The sequence below is a fragment of the Neofelis nebulosa genome, chromosome 3 (assembly GCF_028018385.1).
Source record: "Neofelis nebulosa isolate mNeoNeb1 chromosome 3, mNeoNeb1.pri, whole genome shotgun sequence".
Lineage (NCBI taxonomy): Eukaryota > Metazoa > Chordata > Mammalia > Carnivora > Felidae > Neofelis > Neofelis nebulosa.
Genome location: NC_080784.1, coordinates 15,450,608 through 15,468,947, shown reverse-complemented (window position 1 = coordinate 15,468,947; position 18,340 = coordinate 15,450,608). Strand labels below are relative to the sequence as shown.

General features: G+C 44.6%; 1 protein-coding gene across 2 annotated transcripts in view; it reads right to left on the bottom strand.

Annotated features, from left to right (window-relative positions):
- Positions 1-9,542: 9,542 nt before the first annotated feature.
- The window catches only part of TRAPPC11 (trafficking protein particle complex subunit 11), a 48,797-nt gene continuing 39,999 nt past the window's right edge, over positions 9,543-18,340 (bottom strand). For both annotated transcript variants that reach the window (XM_058719951.1, XM_058719950.1), the window contains exons 27-30: positions 17,713-17,804; positions 16,596-16,729; positions 14,569-14,736; positions 9,543-10,550 (exon numbers count right to left, since the gene is read on the bottom strand). In XM_058719951.1, coding sequence (XP_058575934.1) covers positions 10,506-10,550; positions 14,569-14,736; positions 16,596-16,729; positions 17,713-17,804 — 439 coding nt within the window. In that variant the 3' untranslated portion in view covers positions 9,543-10,505. The remainder of the gene's footprint in view (positions 10,551-14,568; positions 14,737-16,595; positions 16,730-17,712; positions 17,805-18,340) is intronic.

Here is an 18,340-nt window from a genome sequence, read left to right as displayed (position 1 = left end):
TGAGCATCTAACTCACCTCCTGGCCATTTATGGCTGCATCCAACTCCCTCGGGAGCCCCATACTAGGCACTGGAGAAGAAAGAGGTGAAAAACAAAGAGCTTCTGTCCAGTCGGGAGGCAGAATGCATCCTTTCCAAAGTCACAAGATGCACAATATGTATAGGAAATGCTAGAGGGCTCTGGAGGGCGATGGAAGGACCGTGAAGGCTGTGGAGGAGGGCGAGGTGCAGCTGAGCCTTGAAGGGTCCCTGTGGCAGAGACGATGCTCTATCACACCATTTCTACTTCCTGGGCACCCAGGGAGATGGCATTTCCTTACTTCCTCTGGCCACTGGAATGTGTGAGTGAACATTCCAGGCTTAGCCTTGAAGAAGGAAATAATGACCCCTCAAAAATGTACCTTTTTGTCTTTACCTTGCTAGTCTCCCTCCCTTCACGCTCTTCCCCCACGGGGCCCCTCTAGCCAGGCCTGTGCCTCCGGGCAGGATGCTTCTCAGGGGGGTGTCTGTAGTCACAGCTCACAAGCAGATGTATCTGTGCCTCCGAGTTGAGTAGAATGTTCCTCGTCTCGGACACCTAACAATTCTTGCACCCAAAGGGAATTGCAGCGTTACATTTAGACATGTAGAACCTTTCACCTTCTCCCAAAATCAGATGGCCAAAGATCCACCTACTACTCCGGGGAGACTTTCTCAAATAGGAAGAGAGAGATGTGAGTGGGGATATAAACTGCTTAATCACATCCTCATCCTAGAATATTACTCAGCCTTCGCACACCTTACCTCCAGGGTGGCTGTCACGGGTCACAAAAGGAGCAAGGTCGCGCCAGGATCCGGCCACTGACTCTCTTCCCTCTGGTGGCTGGGATACTTTCCTTTTAAAAATAACATTTATCATCTATTCTTGTTAGAAAAAAAACCACATCTGCTGAAAACACAACAGAATGATAAAATAAAGACAATTAAAATCACCTATAATCCAGTAACTCCAAACTATAGTTTGATGTGTATACTTCCGGTCGTTTGGAACCCCCCGGGAATGTGTGGGCCGTGTTGGTTTTGTCCTCTCAGACAGGATCGTATTGCACGTGCTGTTTTCTCTACGACCAGATCGATATATCCGGACGACAGGTGGTTTCACCAGGGAGGAGGACCCTTGTCACAAAGAAGGATTCGTCTGTCCAGGCTCAGGCCGCGCTGGGGTGGGCGCCCAGATCTGCCAAACCCGACAGACAGGACAGGGAGGAAGGAGGCCCGGGGAGCCGGGGGGTGGGGGGGGGGGAGTGGGGAGGGGGTAACACCGCCGGGCACCAGCCTTGCGGACGCTCTCCCTTCTGGAAGCGCAAATCCCAGAAGCACCGCCCTGCGTCTGCCAGGAGGCCTTGCAACCGGCTTGCGGCTCTCCCGCCCCGGCCTCCCTTTCAGATACTGGACGCTGTGCTCTCACTTTTCTTCAGTTGGGCTTCTGACACAGGTGGGGTGAGGGGGCGTGCGGTGAGGGGCGGGATTAGCACCCGGGGCGGATTGTAGGGGTGTGGATGGTATAAATCAGACGTGTCCTCTCTCTTTCCGGACCGTGCTGCTCCCGGAGAGGAAAGGTCGACTCAACACGGCTTCACCTCCTAGGTGGCCTTTGCAAAGTCCCCAGAAGGCATTTTGCGTTATGCTTCAGAAACGCAGCGGGGGCCTCTTCGGGAACTGCGGCCGTGCAGCTTGTTGGCAGTGGCTGCGCCGTCTCTCAGACAGAGGCAGGCGTGCACCGGCGGCGGGAACGCGAGTGTCGCGGCAGCCCGGGGCTGCGATGGCCACACCTGGGCCGCGCGTGCGCGGCGGGCATGGGCGCGTGCGCGGCGGGGGACACGTGCACGTGCGCGGCGGGGCGGGAGGGGGGGGTCTCTGAACCCCGAGACCAGAGCGACTGCATGCGCGGCGCTGGGACGCCCTCCACCTGCAGCGAGTCGGCTGCTCACGTCCGCTAAGCGCGTGGAAACCTCTGTTGGCCACAGCCGGTCTGTTAGAACAGAAAGGTTCATTGTCCTGAAGTCACCCAGCCTGTCTGACCACTTTGGAAGTTTCTTTATGCTCCGCGGAACTTGGAGGCAGTTGTCCCACCGGCCACTGGATTATTGACGCATGAGCTTTACCCGGCAAAGCTCTCTCGGAAGGGGCGACCCTGGTTTAATTTTCCACGAGGCAGGGGAAGCAACGCTTGAGAAGAAAAGTTCTGCTCTCCCAGTGCGCTCGAACTTTAAGAACAGTAAACACTCCACTACTTGACGGGGTGGGGGTGGGGGGTGGTGGTGGTTATTGACCTGAAATTACAATTTTGTGGGAAGTGGTTGTAAGCAAGTGTGCATGGACAAGAGTGTCCTCGGACCACACTTTCTTCAGGCTCCTGTATGCACCGACTTGGCCTGCCCTTGGGCTTCTCTCTGACTTTGGAGAATCCTGTTTGAGCAAGAATCCTGCTAAATCAGTTTGGGGGGATCCCCGACCCCCAGCCTTAGTATCTGATCCCCCTGGGCTGCCTTCAGCAAAAAATCTGTGGACGGGGCATCTGGGTGGCTCAATCGGTTAAGGGTCCCACTCGGTTTCAACTCAAGTCATGATCTCACAGTAGGTGAGTTCGTGCCCCATGTGTGACAGTGCAGTCTGCTTAGGATTCTCTCTCCCTCTGTCTCTGTCTGCTCCTCCCCTGCTCATGCTCTGTCTCTCTCAAAATAAATAAACTTAAAAAAAAATTCTTTTGAGTTGGTCTAGCAAGAATCCCCCATCCCCTTCTTGGTGATTTTCCATCCACTGACCCCCCCACCCTATGCCTTGCCTGTACATCCCCATTTGTCCTTTTTAGAATTGAGTCCAACCTCTCTCCCCTACACAACCCCATTGTAGGAGCCCCTCTTGAATAAAGAAAGGCTGCCTGTCTCTAACGTGTCCTGAATAATTTTTTTAGCAGGTTTCTAATGGTGTATGCATGCATGTGTGGGGGTGTGTGGTAAAAGATCCATCACGTAATGATTACATCTTTAAAGAATTAGTATAAAATACACTCATTAAACAATTTCATTTTGCTTCTGTGTCAAGCTCATGTGCTTTCCCAAGGTAATAATTTAGAACATCATATAATACTGATTTTAAGTGCATAGTTGAAAAAGGTTCACAGGAGTGAAAGTCTGATATCAGTATCAGTTTGAAGAAGTGATCTCATTGATTTTATCCGTACAGCTGAAGATTCCTTGCAAGCTTTATTTTTCAAAGCAGAAGCATTGCACGGGTGAACATAGGCACAAATATCCCTCTGAGTCGATGAAGCTGGATGGAGGGTGCTGGGTCTCTTTTAAAGAAGGTGAAAGCTGCTACCAAAAATGTCATAAAGCCATCACACCAGCCTGACATTCCGGTCCTCCAGGTCCTCCAGCTTTTCATTTACATGACTACTTCATAAGAATAGGGCCAAAAGGAGGAGGGCAAACCAAAACAAAAACCAAAGCTCTTGCATAACATTAGAGATTTTGTGAAGGCACCAACTTACCACTCTGAATATTATAAAGAGAAAATTAAGTTATTAAAAATTCTCTCTTACGTTTTAGGGTAATTAAAAAGACTTAGTCGATGTGGGGAAAAAATACAGAATTCCAGCCAGCAGGAATAAAATGTAGGATAGCATTTAAAATTTTCCTTCTGCAACTTCTGGTTCAGATAATTGCCATTGATGGATGTTTCGCTGACAGCGTGTACTCAGAGTTTGAGGCTGTCATCCTCTAAGCCCACTGATCAATCTCAGCATCACCAAAAGTGAGGCAACCAGACATGGTGGCAATAGGATGTGCAGCATATCATCTGAGATATTCTTACAAAAAAAGGGAGGGGGGTGGGAAGCAAGGCAGGAAGGGACTCAGGCAAGCTTTGGACTCTAACCCTCAGACCACAGGAAATACAGGAGATAGAGCAACAGGTTAAATGACACCCTGGGGAAGCAATCAGCCAACACCAAAAGGTGAAATATTTTCTAAGCCAACCGACCCCATTTCTTCAACACCTCCCTTTGACGTAAGGGATAAAAAGGGGGTGCTGTTCTATGTTACATGACACTGAACAAAAAAAAAACAAAAAAAAAAAAGAAAACAAGACTTAAGAAACGTAATATAATGGAAGACCTTGTTAGGATACTGGTGAAACTATGGAAAGACTACTCGGTCAATCCTCGTTAGGATCCAAACCAGCTATAAAAAGACTACTTGGTCAATCAGGGAAAACTGAATACACGTTGTGTATTAGACAATCTCAGGGAATTATTGGTAATTTTTTAGAGTAATGATGCATTGTGGTTTTATTTTTAAAAGGCCTTTTACGGGTGAAATTAAGAGGCTGAGACTAAATAGTACATGGCAAAGTACTGATAGCTGCTGAAGATGAGCACAAGCATGGAAGTGTGTTACAGTGTCTACTTTCGTGTATGTTTGGAAATTCTTACGATAAAAAAAAAAAAAAGGAAATACAGGGATAGCCATCAGAAGTGGAGAAAATAGTGTCCACGTGGTCTGAGTACCTGCTGGTCATCAACACCTCTGATAGATGAGCTATCACAGAGCTCCTCCTGTATTGTCTTTAAATAATTCCGTATTTCATCTTGAATATAGAGCTGTTTATTTCTTCCAGTTAAGTTTGGCATTTCAGATTCAGTCCTTTGCGGAGACAACGGTTGTTGATGATCATCCAAGAGCAAACATTTCTCAAACTACAGGTCTTCAATCTGATGAGTGTGACAAAGCCAAAAAAAGACCAGCGTCATCCCCAAATCCTTGAATTTCAACAGAAAAAGCCCCGCTCTCCAGTAGCAGTGGTGGTGACGGTGACAAAGCTTCATTCTTTCAGTTTTAAGTGAGTTTCGTGGCCCTTCTTTCTCTTATCACTGACTATGAACCCCCTGGATAGGAAAACAGCACTAACTTACCTGATAGCCAACAAGTCTATGCTAAAAGCACCTGGCACGCCATCATGCTGGCAGGAATGGGTGCCAGCCAGCACATCCTTCATCCCCTGGAAGGCTCTCTATGGATTTGTCGATTTTACAAACTTTTATAGGTCCTCCCAAACCCACTCGTACATTATCTGTACAAGGGTAATGGAAATGCATTCCCATACAAGAAAGACACGGTGATTTTCTTGCAAATATGAAAACAAAGCTGATGTTGCTCCTGGAGGAAGCCCTTGCCTCACCGAAGCTTCCTCATTCCTGCCCTGTGCTCACCTCCACTGTGGCTCCCTTCTACCTTGTATTTTTATTCTTTCCTTAATCGTGGATATTTTCAGACACATCCCAAAATAGAGTGAGATGAACCCCCAGGCACCCTTTGGCCCACCGTTAACAATTATCAGAACTTTTCAAAATCTTATCCATTCCTTTCAGACCAGTTTCTTTTAATTTTCTCCCCCCCCCCCCCCCCCGCCCCGGGAGCATTTTAAAACAAATGGCAGCCATCCCAGTAGTTTCCCAGTCTCCTCCCCACTTCTGCATTTTTCACCTCGTAGTGGAATTTGTGTGCATGACATTTTCCCCTGTTGCTCTTCAGGAGGAGGGGGTCCTTTATGGCTTTGGCAGCGGCACGGAAACTGGCCCACAGTAGGTGCTCAGGAAACACTTGGAATTGAACGTGCGATTAAGGGCAGCAGCTTTATTGCCGGAGACTTAAGAATTCAGAACACAGGTCTTCGCTCACAGAATGCACGACGCCTCAGTCATCAAAAACACACTCATCCAAACACTCAGTATTTAGGACAGTGGGCGTGTGGGGCGCCTGGACTTGAATCCCTGCCCTTGGCTGCTTGCGGTGGATGTCACTGGCAACGACAGATGGTGGGTTCCAAAGATGGCTGCAGAATCTTCTGTCCCCCACGTTTCCCCCTCCAGAGGTGGAGTTTATGTTCCCTCCTCTTGAACCCGGGTGGGCCGGTGGCTGCAATGGAAGTGATGTCGTGTGGTATCCAAGGTGAGGTCACAAAAGGCGATGCGGTTTCCTAGGGCACACGCGCTGGAGCTCCGCGCGGTCCTGCAAACCGTCCGTGGCCTGCAGACCACTGGGAAGGCCGAGACTCAATGAGCACAGATTCCCGGCCGGGCCTGGGCCACTTCAGAATCCTGTTCCATTCGCTGCCGTTCTAACTCCAGTTACTGTGGGACCACGACGGCCTTACAGTGGGAACTGCACAGCCCGCCCCTCCTGAATTCCTCACCCCCTGTAACCATGAAAGATAGATAATCACTGTTGTTTGAAACCACTAGAGGCGCCCGGGGGGCTCGCCTGGTCGAGTGTCCCACTTCGGCTCAGGTAATGATCTCACAGTTGATGAGTTCGAGCCCCGCGTCGGGCTCTGTACTGACAGCTCGGAGCCTGAAGCCTGCTTCAGATTCTGTGTCTCCCTCTCTCTCTGCCCCTCCCCTGCTCGTGGGTTCGCTCTCCTCTCTCTCTCAAAAATAAACAAAAAAATAACAAAAATTAGGCTTTAAAAACACAAAAACAAACAAAAAAAACCCATTAACTATTGCAGTGGCCTGTTTTGAAGAGAAAACCAGACCACCGGTCTCTATGCCTCAGTTTCCACTTCTCCAAAACGTTTCCTACACAGTATGTCAGGAGTATTAACTGAGGTAAGAACATCACTGGCACATTATAGCACTCAAAAGATGTTGGCGATCATCATTTGGGAAACACGCATCGTTTAGAAATCTTGACCAACCTAATAAAGATAGTATTTGCAAGTTTCCGTTTGCCATGCCTGCTGATACCCTTTGCTAATGCCTTTTGAATAAGGCTTGTTACTGCGTAGTGAAAAATCGACTTCACGGTTGCTAGGAGTTCCTTCGGTAATTGAAGAGAAGACAGAATTTTTTAAAAGATGCTATGACTGTGCTTCCGCTTCCCTGTGTGGGAAAACATGCCTGAGAAAGCAGAAACAGTAAGCTGAGTGGAAGAGAAAGTTTCTCACAAATACGCTCTTTGAAGAAAACCTGAAAACGCGGGATTTTGTACTCCCGTAGCGGATTTTATGGAGCTCTTTCTTTAGTACGTGTGTCTGAGAATGGCGGTGTCTGCTAAAGTAAAAAAGGAAGATATTTTCTGGAGCTCACCAAAGGGCAGCATGAGTATCACTTGTTAAAAATATTTCCAAACAAATCCGTATGTGTAAAAAAAAAAAAGGTATTTGAAATGCTAGGATAATGAAATAAAATGTAAGCTTGTTTTCTTATAGATCTTCATGCACAGGATCAATGATTTTTTTTTTTTTTACTTAGCATCCATTCATAACACTTTAGTTGGAGAGGACTTACGGCCTGAAAAAAAGAGAGGGGAACAGGAGCGAGCACACATCTCCATCTGGTGTCACGTAGTCATTTAACAACCTCCGATCACCAATGTTGCACATACCTGCTTCTTGAAGATTAGAGTCACTACTATTTATTCACTGTACCATTAAGTAATACCACTCCTCTCTAAGTAGTTTCTACTCTAGGAGTTGGGACACTTCAGGTGCCTTTTCTGGGGTTTTAGCTCAAGAGGGGGAGCTTCAGAAAGGTATTACCTGGGACCGCAGGAGCCCACACCATCGGAAGGGTGAGCCTGGCTTCTCCACTTACAAGTGGCCCTTCTCTCATGACAGTGCCAATGTAGAAATCACAACTCAGAATTCTTAACAGCTATTATTAGGGACAGTATCTCGACCGGAAGACATTTTATATCTGGGATGGAGATATAACCTGGGCCATGAAAGACATGACTGAACTAAAACTAAAGAATCCCTCCTTCAAGTAACATGAAAAACAGATTTTTAAAAATCTACTCTAAGAGTCAAGCTCCATAAAATCATTTAAGGAATTTGAGGATAAGGAACCTAAGATTTTCTGAGGAAAACTGAGTTTAAATTGCAAACTGAACTTTTAGGATCATAAAATACGGGTTTAGGCAAATTGAGAATTGAAAGGGGCGCCTGGGTGGCTCAGTCGGTTGAGCGTCCGACTCCGGCTCAGGTCACGATCTCGCGGGCCGTGAGTTCAAGCCCCGCGTCGGGCTCTGGGCTGACGGCTCGGAGCCCGGAGCCTGTTCCGGACTCTGTGTCTCCCTCTTTCTCTCTCCCCTCCCCCGTTCATGCTCTGTCTCTCTCTGTCGCAAAAATAAACATTAAAAAATTAAAAAAAAAAAAGGAGTCAAAGTTCCATGGATACCTCCCCCAAAATATAATTCTTTAATTAAAAATGTATACCCCTGAGTTGGTGGAGAGCAATACTGAGACCCAAACGGTACCCAGTAAAAAACAGAAAGTAAGAGATTTCCACGCACACAGATGATTGTGGCTGATGGTACGGAGGCAGGAAGGGAAAGACCGTGAGGTCCCCCTTCGGCCCTGGTAACCTGAGTTAATCAGCAGCTCTGGAAACACGGCGACAGTTTTGATTCTGGGGCCCGGGGAAGCTGCTGATCTCATGTATTTTTGAGTAGAAAATAAGAAAACAGGAACACTCCTGGTCTGGGAGAACTCCTGGCCGGGGAAGGGTTACTCTATTGCCAGCTCCAAGGAAGATGAGGGGAGGCGCGGGGCTGTGCGTCTGGTGCGTTTGCAGGCGCACAGAGTTGCACACAGCACCCTCACAACAACGTTAACCGTTTTTACGGGAGTGCCGGTGATTCATTTGTTCTAACACCTACTTCGCGTTTGACGACAGCAGTGTTAACACGTGAGATCTTTATTACATAAGCTCTGCATCAGACCATCTTCAAATTCAAAGGAACCTGTGAGTGGTTCAAGCTGCAGGTTATGTCCCATTGGTGGGTCGTGAAGTACAGGATATAGAATACAAGAGTATATAGAATATATTGCTCCATGGCGTTTTTGCTCATGGTTTTAGACCCTTACATATGTTATATATATGTACACACATATATGCTCATGTATGTAGAACTGAACGACATAAACATCAACAAATTCTGATAACATGAACCCTCCAGGAGGTGCATGAATATCATCTTCAGTCTTCTAATAACAATAATAATAACAATAACAACAACAACGATAATAATGTGAGAGATGTCACTGGTTGAGCACTCCTGTGCGTCAGCTACCGTTTCCAAGCTCTTCTCATGCAGTCATTGTTACTCTCCTCCTAAGCGTAGGAGATCGGTACTACCACTGCCTACGCCTTATAGATAAGAACACCAAAACGCACAGAGGGTAAGTAACTTGGAACAGGCCTCCCAAGCAAGCGGCAGAACCAGGATCTGACCCCGGACAGCCTGACCGTGGAGACGAGCTCCCCGTGGCCTCTATCTGAAAAGCCAAGACCGCAGGGAACTCACGTCCTCCTAAGACCACCAATCCCACCGTCCGGTCTCCTGGAAGGTTAGCAGAGTCAGTTCGGGAACGCAGAGCTCCTAATTTCCAATCCTACGCTCTCCCTAGACCCCAGGCAGCAGTATTCTTAGTAAAAGATGCTTTGTGAAGTTGAAACCAAACAGGCTCAAAATAAATAAAAGATACAGACGAGCATACTTGAAAGAGAAGAGAACATATTTATTTACATCACTACTTCCTTTTTACAACTCCTGCACTTTTAAATAATAACATTTTCCAGGAAATCTGGTAAGTTTTAAATTAAGATATTTTAACAGAAGAAAATTTCCACAATATGATTTTTATTTACATGAATTTCCAAGAGTTTTAAATTGTTCCTTTTGAAACGGCCCAATATAACTAAAGCTCTCATTTAGACCTTGCATCTTTTTCAAAAACTGTTAGCTTAAGAAATTCAGCTTATAATCACATCCTTATAGTTTAGATCCTGACAGACAAAAATCTTGTTAACGCACTTACAAACACAAACCTGTTTCATAACCGATCCACACTTAGGCTACAAGCTCAACCTATTTCACATGTTTTGGTGCCAAGCAAAGATTTTTTTTTTTTTTAGACAGCTTTTAAATTGCTCTGATTAAAACTTTCTGGAAGTTTTCTGGATCAGTCATACAGCTGCTCATGAGTTTGTATGTATGTATTCTCAGCACACATCCAGTCGGTGAGGATGGGCTTATGTCCGGTTCAGTCAACTCTAAAAGTGACTCACGGGGATTCAGAACTTCGCTGGGGCAGATACTAGGGCATTTTCCTCTCCTTGGCCACTCGTATTTGGGATGCTTACGTTTCCTCCAATATTGCACACGCAAATCACTTACTTTTAGGAGAACTTACTATTCATAAAATGGCTTCTAACAATAGCAATGGTCTGACATCCTTCCATGTCACACTGAGAGATTTCAAATATTTATTAGCGAAACTAGAAGAGAGGATAGATTTTCCTAATATTTTAAGCATGAGTTCCTCCGAATAGTTGGTACAACATCCATCAAAAAATAGAAAAGATTAACTTTTACCATGATCAAAGATATAGTTCACAATGAAAACCATACAGTTCTGGACACCTTCTCTGTAAGAACGGCCGACGGCCAGTCTTGAGCATCATGCCGCGGCAATAGAGGCATCATCCATGAGTCGACCCTGTGGCTTGAAAGTGGGAGAACAAAACAGGTTTACAACATAGTAACAACAAAAGCTCTATGAATTGAAAAGATTCTGAAATTCTTGGAACGGTGTCCCCAAAACAGAATGAAGTGTACAAGTATCAGAATCACATTGTTTTTCTCCTTCTCCCACCCCAGTCTCTCTGCACTTGAACCTGGGGATGGCAGACTGCAGGCCTAGGTGCTCCCCCCTCGTTCCCTCTGACACCACAGACGTCACCCGCTGGCCACACACGTCCACCTGCCAAATCCGCCGCAGGCACTGTTTCTCTTCACCTTGTTTTCTAGCAGCTACTCTATCACCGGGAGCGGGTGAGAGGGAACCTAGTTACCATTCCCGCTTAAGTGGTAGCTTTATTCTGTCTCGCTCAGGGCCCTCCTGCACCTCAAGCTTTACGCAGGCGACAAACCTGAGCTGATAGACAAGTTCTTGGGGATTCAAGGTCTCCCAGTCTCCTGTTTGAGAAAGAGCAATCCGCGATGAACTACGGTGTCTAACAATGAATAGTGCAAGGATAGAAGCAGTAGATGAAAACAAAAATTTCCCCTTCCTCAAGGTCACTGGAAAAACTTAAACCATCACATGAGCAGAGTAAAGGCTAAGCAGGAAGAAAAGGTACTGTAGCTGTACTTAGGGTATCAAACTTCTGACAGGTTAGCAACACCTCAGGGTGTCATCAAGTAACTGACAAAATGAAACTTTTTTTTTTTTTTAATTTTTTTTTTTTTTTTTTTTTTAACGTTTATTTATTTTTGAGACAGAGAGAGACAGAGCATGAGCGGGGTAGGGTCAGAGAAAGGGAGACACAGAATCTGAAACAGGCTCCAGGCTCTGAGCTGTCAGCACAGAGCCCGACGCGGGGCTCGAACTCACGGACCGCGAGATCATGACCTGAGCCGAAGTCAGCCGCTTAACCGACTGAGCCACCCAGGCGCCCCGAAACTTTTTTTTTTTTTAAATGCTTATTTGTTTTGAGAGAGAGAGAGAGAGAGAGAGAGACAGAGAATGAGCAGACTCCACACTGTCAGCACAGAGCTTAACTTGGGGCTTGAACTCACAAACTGTGAGATCGTGACCTGAGCCGAAATCGAGAGTCAGATGCTTAACCGACTGAGCCACCCAGGTGCCCCCAAAATGAAATTCTTGCAAATAATTTGATCAAGCAGATGTATGTCAGCAGACCTTTGTGGTAACACACGACAGAGATGGCATTCAAGACATGAAACAGAACAGTGTGATAACGTCATCACCAAAAGCCATTTACTATGCTTTATGCAGAATGATCCCCAGGGACTCCCTGAGGTAAGGAAGGGAGCACTCCTGCCTTCAGTTTTGTTGCTGTGCGTTTTATGCACGTATGTGCGTGCGTATGTGTGCCTGTGCGTGCGTATATGTACGTGTGTGCTTGTGTAAGTTAGGCCTCTGACATCTGAGGCAGGAACGGAAGGAAGGAAAGCAGAGGTGCTGCTCTTTTATACGTCATGTCATCTTTAGTACCGACAGAGGATGTTCAGTTTTAGAAAACGAATAATGGCTCGATGTGGCTAAATCCTTACGAGACACAGCTTTACAAACAGAAACAGAAGACAAGGACGTCATGCAATTAGAAGACTGGAATCTACTTTTCAAAGGAAGAAAAATACTCATCCAGCTTCGAAGGAGGGAAGCGCCGTCCAACAGAACTTTCTGTGATGATGGAAATGCTCTGTGTCAGTGCTGTCCAACATGGCAGCCACCAGAACGCTGACTTCCTGAGCACTTCAAGGGGGGCTGGTGCAACTACTTTTTAAAGTAAATTAAATTATAATTAATTTTAATTTAAACCTTGACAGGGCACACGTGGCCAGTGGCTGTCATACTGGAACAGCATGGCGCTCAAGTTTAGTAAAGATGTGAAGGGATATACAGCGCGAGTAAGACTGTTTGCTAGGTGGGAAAAGGGTAACCCTTAGTCACTGTCCTTAGTGTGACAAGTAAAACAACTGTAGTTCTGACTCTCCCCGATAAAGGAGCTGGCTCTGAGGATCCCAGCCAACTTTTTTGGCAGTAGTCAAGCTACTAGAAGGTAGTACTTGGATTCAGAAAAAAGAGCATGGCAGGTCAAAAGGGCACGTTGGTTACGTTCAACCTTGCAAATGTTTATTGTTCTGGAACCTTTCCTTAGATTAAAGCACTACCCAGAGGAGGTTTACTGTGGAAGAAAATGAGAAGACTGAACCAGCAGGAGCTGGGACTGGGTGGGGTGTAGGGAGCCCCACAGGGAAAGGAAAGGAGGAGATTAACTGGTGGACCTGAAATCCTGATTCCTCAAATCAATCCACTCTCACACCTCAAACAGGCTGTGTTTGCACACCTCTGTCTCACACTAATTAAGCTGCACTTCTGAGTTTGGGAACAGCAGACCTCAGAAGGTCAAACGGCTAAAAGGACATCAGAGGCCATCACTTCCCCAGTGCTCCCCACCCGTCATGAGATTTTTTTCCCTGCGAGGTGACCTCAGACATGACAGGGAGGAAGAGCAACAGACATAGCTTCAGAATGTGAATGGGGAGAGATGTGAAAAAAGCCACTGCTATTGGGGGGGTGGGGAGGGCAGGGGGTGAACAGGAAACCTCTGTACTTTCCACTCAATTTTACTCTGAACTTAAAACTGCTCAAAAAAAAAAAATAATAATAAAGTCTCTTAAAAAGCTACTTTTTTGAAACACAGGAGATCTAGAATTATGAGATTTTTCTTTTATAGTTTAAAAGTATGGTGCTTAGGGCACGCCTGGATGGCTCAGTCAGTTAAGCGTCCAATATCAGCTCAGGTCATGATCTCACGGTTCATGGGTTTGAGCCCCGCGTCGGGCTCTGTGCTGACAACTCAGAGCCTGGAGCCTGCTTTAGATTCTCTGTATGTCTCTCTCTCTCTCCAAAATAAATAAACATTAAAAAAAAAAAAATTTTTTTTTTAATCAAAGTATGGTGCTTGGAAACATTAATAAGTTATTTTTTTGCAAATGTAAATAAGAAGTAGTGTAAGTCTGGAAAGATAAAAGCTGGGAAGATTATGAAGGCTACATTAATACAGAGTAATTTAAAATGTACCCAATCCCAGATTATATAAAGAAGGGACAGTTCCTCCAAACTTTTATATCCGAGTTACTGAGGAAACCACAACCACCTGGAGGGAAGCCTTAAGTTTAGGCATCGAGAACGGCTTCACTGGAGGTGAGCACTGTGCTAAATAAACCACCTGTGTGGCCCGATTCACTCCTTCCCACACTGACCACGACCATCCTACACATTCCTTTACTGCAGGAACCTGGAAATGGTACCAGCGTCAAAAAAATCAAAACATTAGACCAGACTACAGTTTCCAACACAGGACCATTTTCAGAAAAGACCCCAATCCAGTATTACATAGAGAGTCAGGAAAGCTCAAGGGTCATATTTAGAAAGTTAATCCATTTTGATTAAAAATTAGTTATAAACTAACCACAACTTAAAAATATGCTTTACTTATAAGCCAAAGGAAAAAACCTGTCTAAGGATACTGTAAAGGTAAATCATTTTTACCTGAGGGAATAAAAATCTTGGAAATTAGATTCTGTAAAATAACAGCAACTTTACAGAAATGAAAAGCAATACTGCCAAATTCATACGATACACGTCAAAACTATCAGTTAGTCATGGGGCGCCTGGGTGGCTCAGTCGGTTAAGCGCCCGACTTCGGCTCAGGTCATGATCTCGTGGTCCGTGAGTTCGAGCCCCGCGTCGGGCTCTGTGCTGACAGCTCGGAGCCTCGAGCCTGTTTCAGATTCTGTGTCTCCCTCTCTCTCTGACCATCCCCTGTTCATGCTCTGTCTCTCTCTGTCTCAAAAATAAATAAACGTTAAAAAAAACCCCAAAAAACAAAAAACTATCAGTTAGTCTCAAAATATCGTTGAGAAGCTTACATGAAAAGCCACCTTTGGTCTGTGTTCAAGACAGGAGATTTAAAAGTCCTAAGACTTACCTTTACAAAAATACTGGTAGGTATAAAACGCCTGAGCAGCTGATGTGTGAAGTGAGGAAATCTAAGCAGGTTGACGTGGAGAGAAGGCAGTTGTTGGTATCCGGCCATTAGAGGATAGAAATTATATAACATTTCCTGTTCGGTGCCGGGGAGGATACGCAGTCGAATCTACATCATAACAAATGGTAGAGACAGATAATCAGTATATACACTTACAGCATCTTCATGGTATCACCCCTTAGTTATTTAGAAACCACTGGACACCCACATCTTTCTGGTGAAATGTGCTCTCTCTCCTACTCCACTTTCCAGACAGATGCTACTAATAGGGCTGAATTAGGATGAGACTAGGACCACACACATAATAAATATGCAAAAAATACGTGCGTGATCATCTCAGCTTCTACAGTTTCTACCAAGATCTAAATGGCAGCTTGTACCAGCTTAAAAAGGGGAACGCTAGATGGACTGACATTTTCTGTCTTGACCATGTAGATTTTATAGTCACTTACGCCATGAGATAATTTGTAGGAAAGTATCTTTGTAAATACTATGTCAACAGAAGGCAAGCTAGTTGTTTCTGGTGTTTTCGGGATTTTATCTTTGCAGTGAGGTAAATACTATCGGAAAAAAAGATGTTTGGAAAATTTTAGTGCTCCTTTAGAAAAGAACACAAAGGTAAGATTTTGGTATCGTGCATTATTTATTCGTAAGTCAGTATGTGAAAAGGATCAGGACACTCAAGAAAAGCTTACGCATTTGCAAATGAGTACATACGTTATGTACGTGTCAAAGATAACGTGTGTGTACCAACATAGAACAGCTAATACGACATGTACTATATGTTATAAACTTAAATTAGTGTATGGACTTACACTCTACTTCGTATAGAATTCTATTTTTTTTTTAATGTTTTTATTTCTTTTTGAGAGACAGAGAGAGACAGAGCACGAGCGGGGTAGGGGCAGAGAGAGGAAGACACAGAATCTGAAGCAGACTCCAGGCTCTGAGCCTTCAGCACAGAGCCCGAGGCAGGGCTCGAACTCAAGGAAGGACCATGAGATCACGACCTGAGCCAAAGTCAGACGCTTAACCGACTGAGCCACCCAGGCACCCCAAGAATTCTATTTTACATTTCACAACAAACCTAGCACCCAGAATATGCACAGCAAAAATGACTAGTCAAGGGAGACACTTCTAAGTATTATGACGTGTTTGTTCCTCTAATTATGCCCTTGTTAACAAAAAGTATTTACTGACTCTTGAGGGGCGTCTATTATCAACTTTGACAGAAAACAGTATTCTCATGAAAATTGGTTTTGCCTGAAAGTGTATATTCCACTCAAAAAATGTGGAATCCACCTCTGATTTGAATGGGTGAATCAAAACACCTGAATAATTTATTTTTATGCGTAAATATAAAATTATGTCTAATGCGCCAAAGATAAGTAAATTCTATGCAAGGTTAAAAATCTCTAAAAAATTTCACTGATAGTTCAGAAGAGAATCAGGCTTTTTAAAAAAAATTTTTTTTTTTAATTTTAATTTTAATAGGACCCATGCCCAGTGTGGGCTTGAACTCATGACCCCAAGATTAAGTATCACATGCTTTACAAACTGAGCCTGCCAGGCGCCCCAGAGAATCAGGCTTTTAATATGGGTAGTCAGGTTTCTAGGCCTCAAGTTAAAAGACACACACAGACACACAGACACACACACAGTAGTAATAAAAGGGAAATCTAAAATTTTCAGAAAGTCTATTATACTCTGAGGATTTGTGCATTCTTGTTTTACAGAAAGAAATAACTTGTATGTATGATCTCCGTGTGAAAAGGGTTGTCCACTTAATCCGCTGCTACACAAATTGTACTTAATATTTAAAGGTGACGAAAAATTTCCTATTATCAAAATAACAGGGACCATAATCAGCCTTATCAGTTCGTTTGTAAAAACTAAGTATATAGCTCTCCATTTCCTGGCCACACGTCTGTGTCTACACAAGCAGCCCAATGCGATAGGCCCTATACCTGTTTAAGTCCAGAGAACATGAAGGCATCACTGGGCTCCACAGAAATCTCCACGTCTTGAACTAAGTTAGTCTTGTTCTGTAGGTGATACTTGACAGGTAAGGATTCTCTGACACGCCCAAACGATGGCAGATCTGCAGAGAAAGACGACACGTTTCTCTTGGTGAAAGAAAACGGTGTACCATTTATGAGTTCTTCTTGTAAATGAATCTCATTCTGTAGACATGAGGTTATTTAAATTAGTGCTAATACTGCACTCTTGCTAAAGAAGCACATTCTTGGACTGGACAACAGCCATGGGACTGTGATAAAACAGGCTAAACAGAATCAAGTCTCCTTCTAAAGCTGCATGACTTAGAAAGGGTCTTGGCTATCAGGAACTGAATTATACTTTAGGAATAATTTTTTGAATCTATAAAACATGTCCCTAACTATCCATCATGGTTCAAGAAGAATAACAGGCATCGTGTGCCTCCTTGATGAGAGCACATACCATTAACCATGAAGTATTCTTGCCAAAAACTTGAACCTGAATCTGATCAAGACGACAGATGTAACCACCAACTTACAGGGACACTTAAAAATGATACAATGCAATCAGCAAAACCCAGACTGTGGGACGCTCTACAGGAAAACTAACTCCATTTCTTCAATAAATAGCAAGGAAGAGGTCGGGGGGGTAAAGGAGGTGAGGGAGTGGAGAGGGAGTCTGCCCGCCCAGAGATTTCAAAAGTATGAGACATCCACCAGCTGCAGTGATGAGACCTTAAGACAATCTAAAGAACATTCAGAGTCAACTAGGGAAACTGCGACACTGGAATTTGGCAATTAATATTAAGGAATTATTGCTAATTTTTAAGGTGATGACAATAGAATTGTGATGATGTTTAGAAAAATAGCCACTAATACAGAAATACTGATAGACGAAATAATATCTGGGATTTGCTTTAAAATAAGGCAGGAGGAGGAGCCTGAGGTACAGATGAAACAAGACTGATCATAATCTACTTTTGTAAACGTTGGGCATTTTTTGTAATAAAAGTAGTTTTAAATCTTAGAAGCTAAAATAAGTATTCTCACTGGATTCTTTTTACCAAGTACAAGTTGGTGCCGTTACCTGCATTCACATGGAGGGGAATGTTTTCTACGATCACGTGTGGCAGAGTGATGGCAGTACTGATGACAGGGACGTTTCCCATGGCGGAGGTCCTGTGACAGAAAAGGGAATCTTTCAAATCTGCATTTTACGTGAAACGTGGAATCAAAAACAGGCCACGTGTATACTCACCAACTTGTTTCAAAGGAAACAGAAAGGGCTTAGACATCTCCTAAAACTTTATTCCTGGAAGTAGTTTAGTGAAGAAAAGGCTTTTAGAATCCCGTTTGGGTTCTGAATGTTTCCAGTGAATCGATGGTATAACCCAAGGCTGCCGTTTGGTCCAGGGGCCAGAATGAGAATCAGCCATACCATGGAACCCACCATTTAACACAGGGCGTGGTAGCAGAGGGCTCAGCGTGGGTGGGAGCGCGCGGACTGACCTTATGACACAGACCTTCTCCCCCTGTGGCCAGTTCGAGGCCGAGCACCAGACCACTTCCAAGTGTACCGTCCTAGCTACACCCAAAGTACAGAGTCGAAACCAAAGAACAAAAAGTATTTTACTACCAATAAAAACGCAGCATTCTGACATCACGGAGAGAAAGTGAGTAACATTATGAAACTGTCAAATATCTTCCCCTGTGTC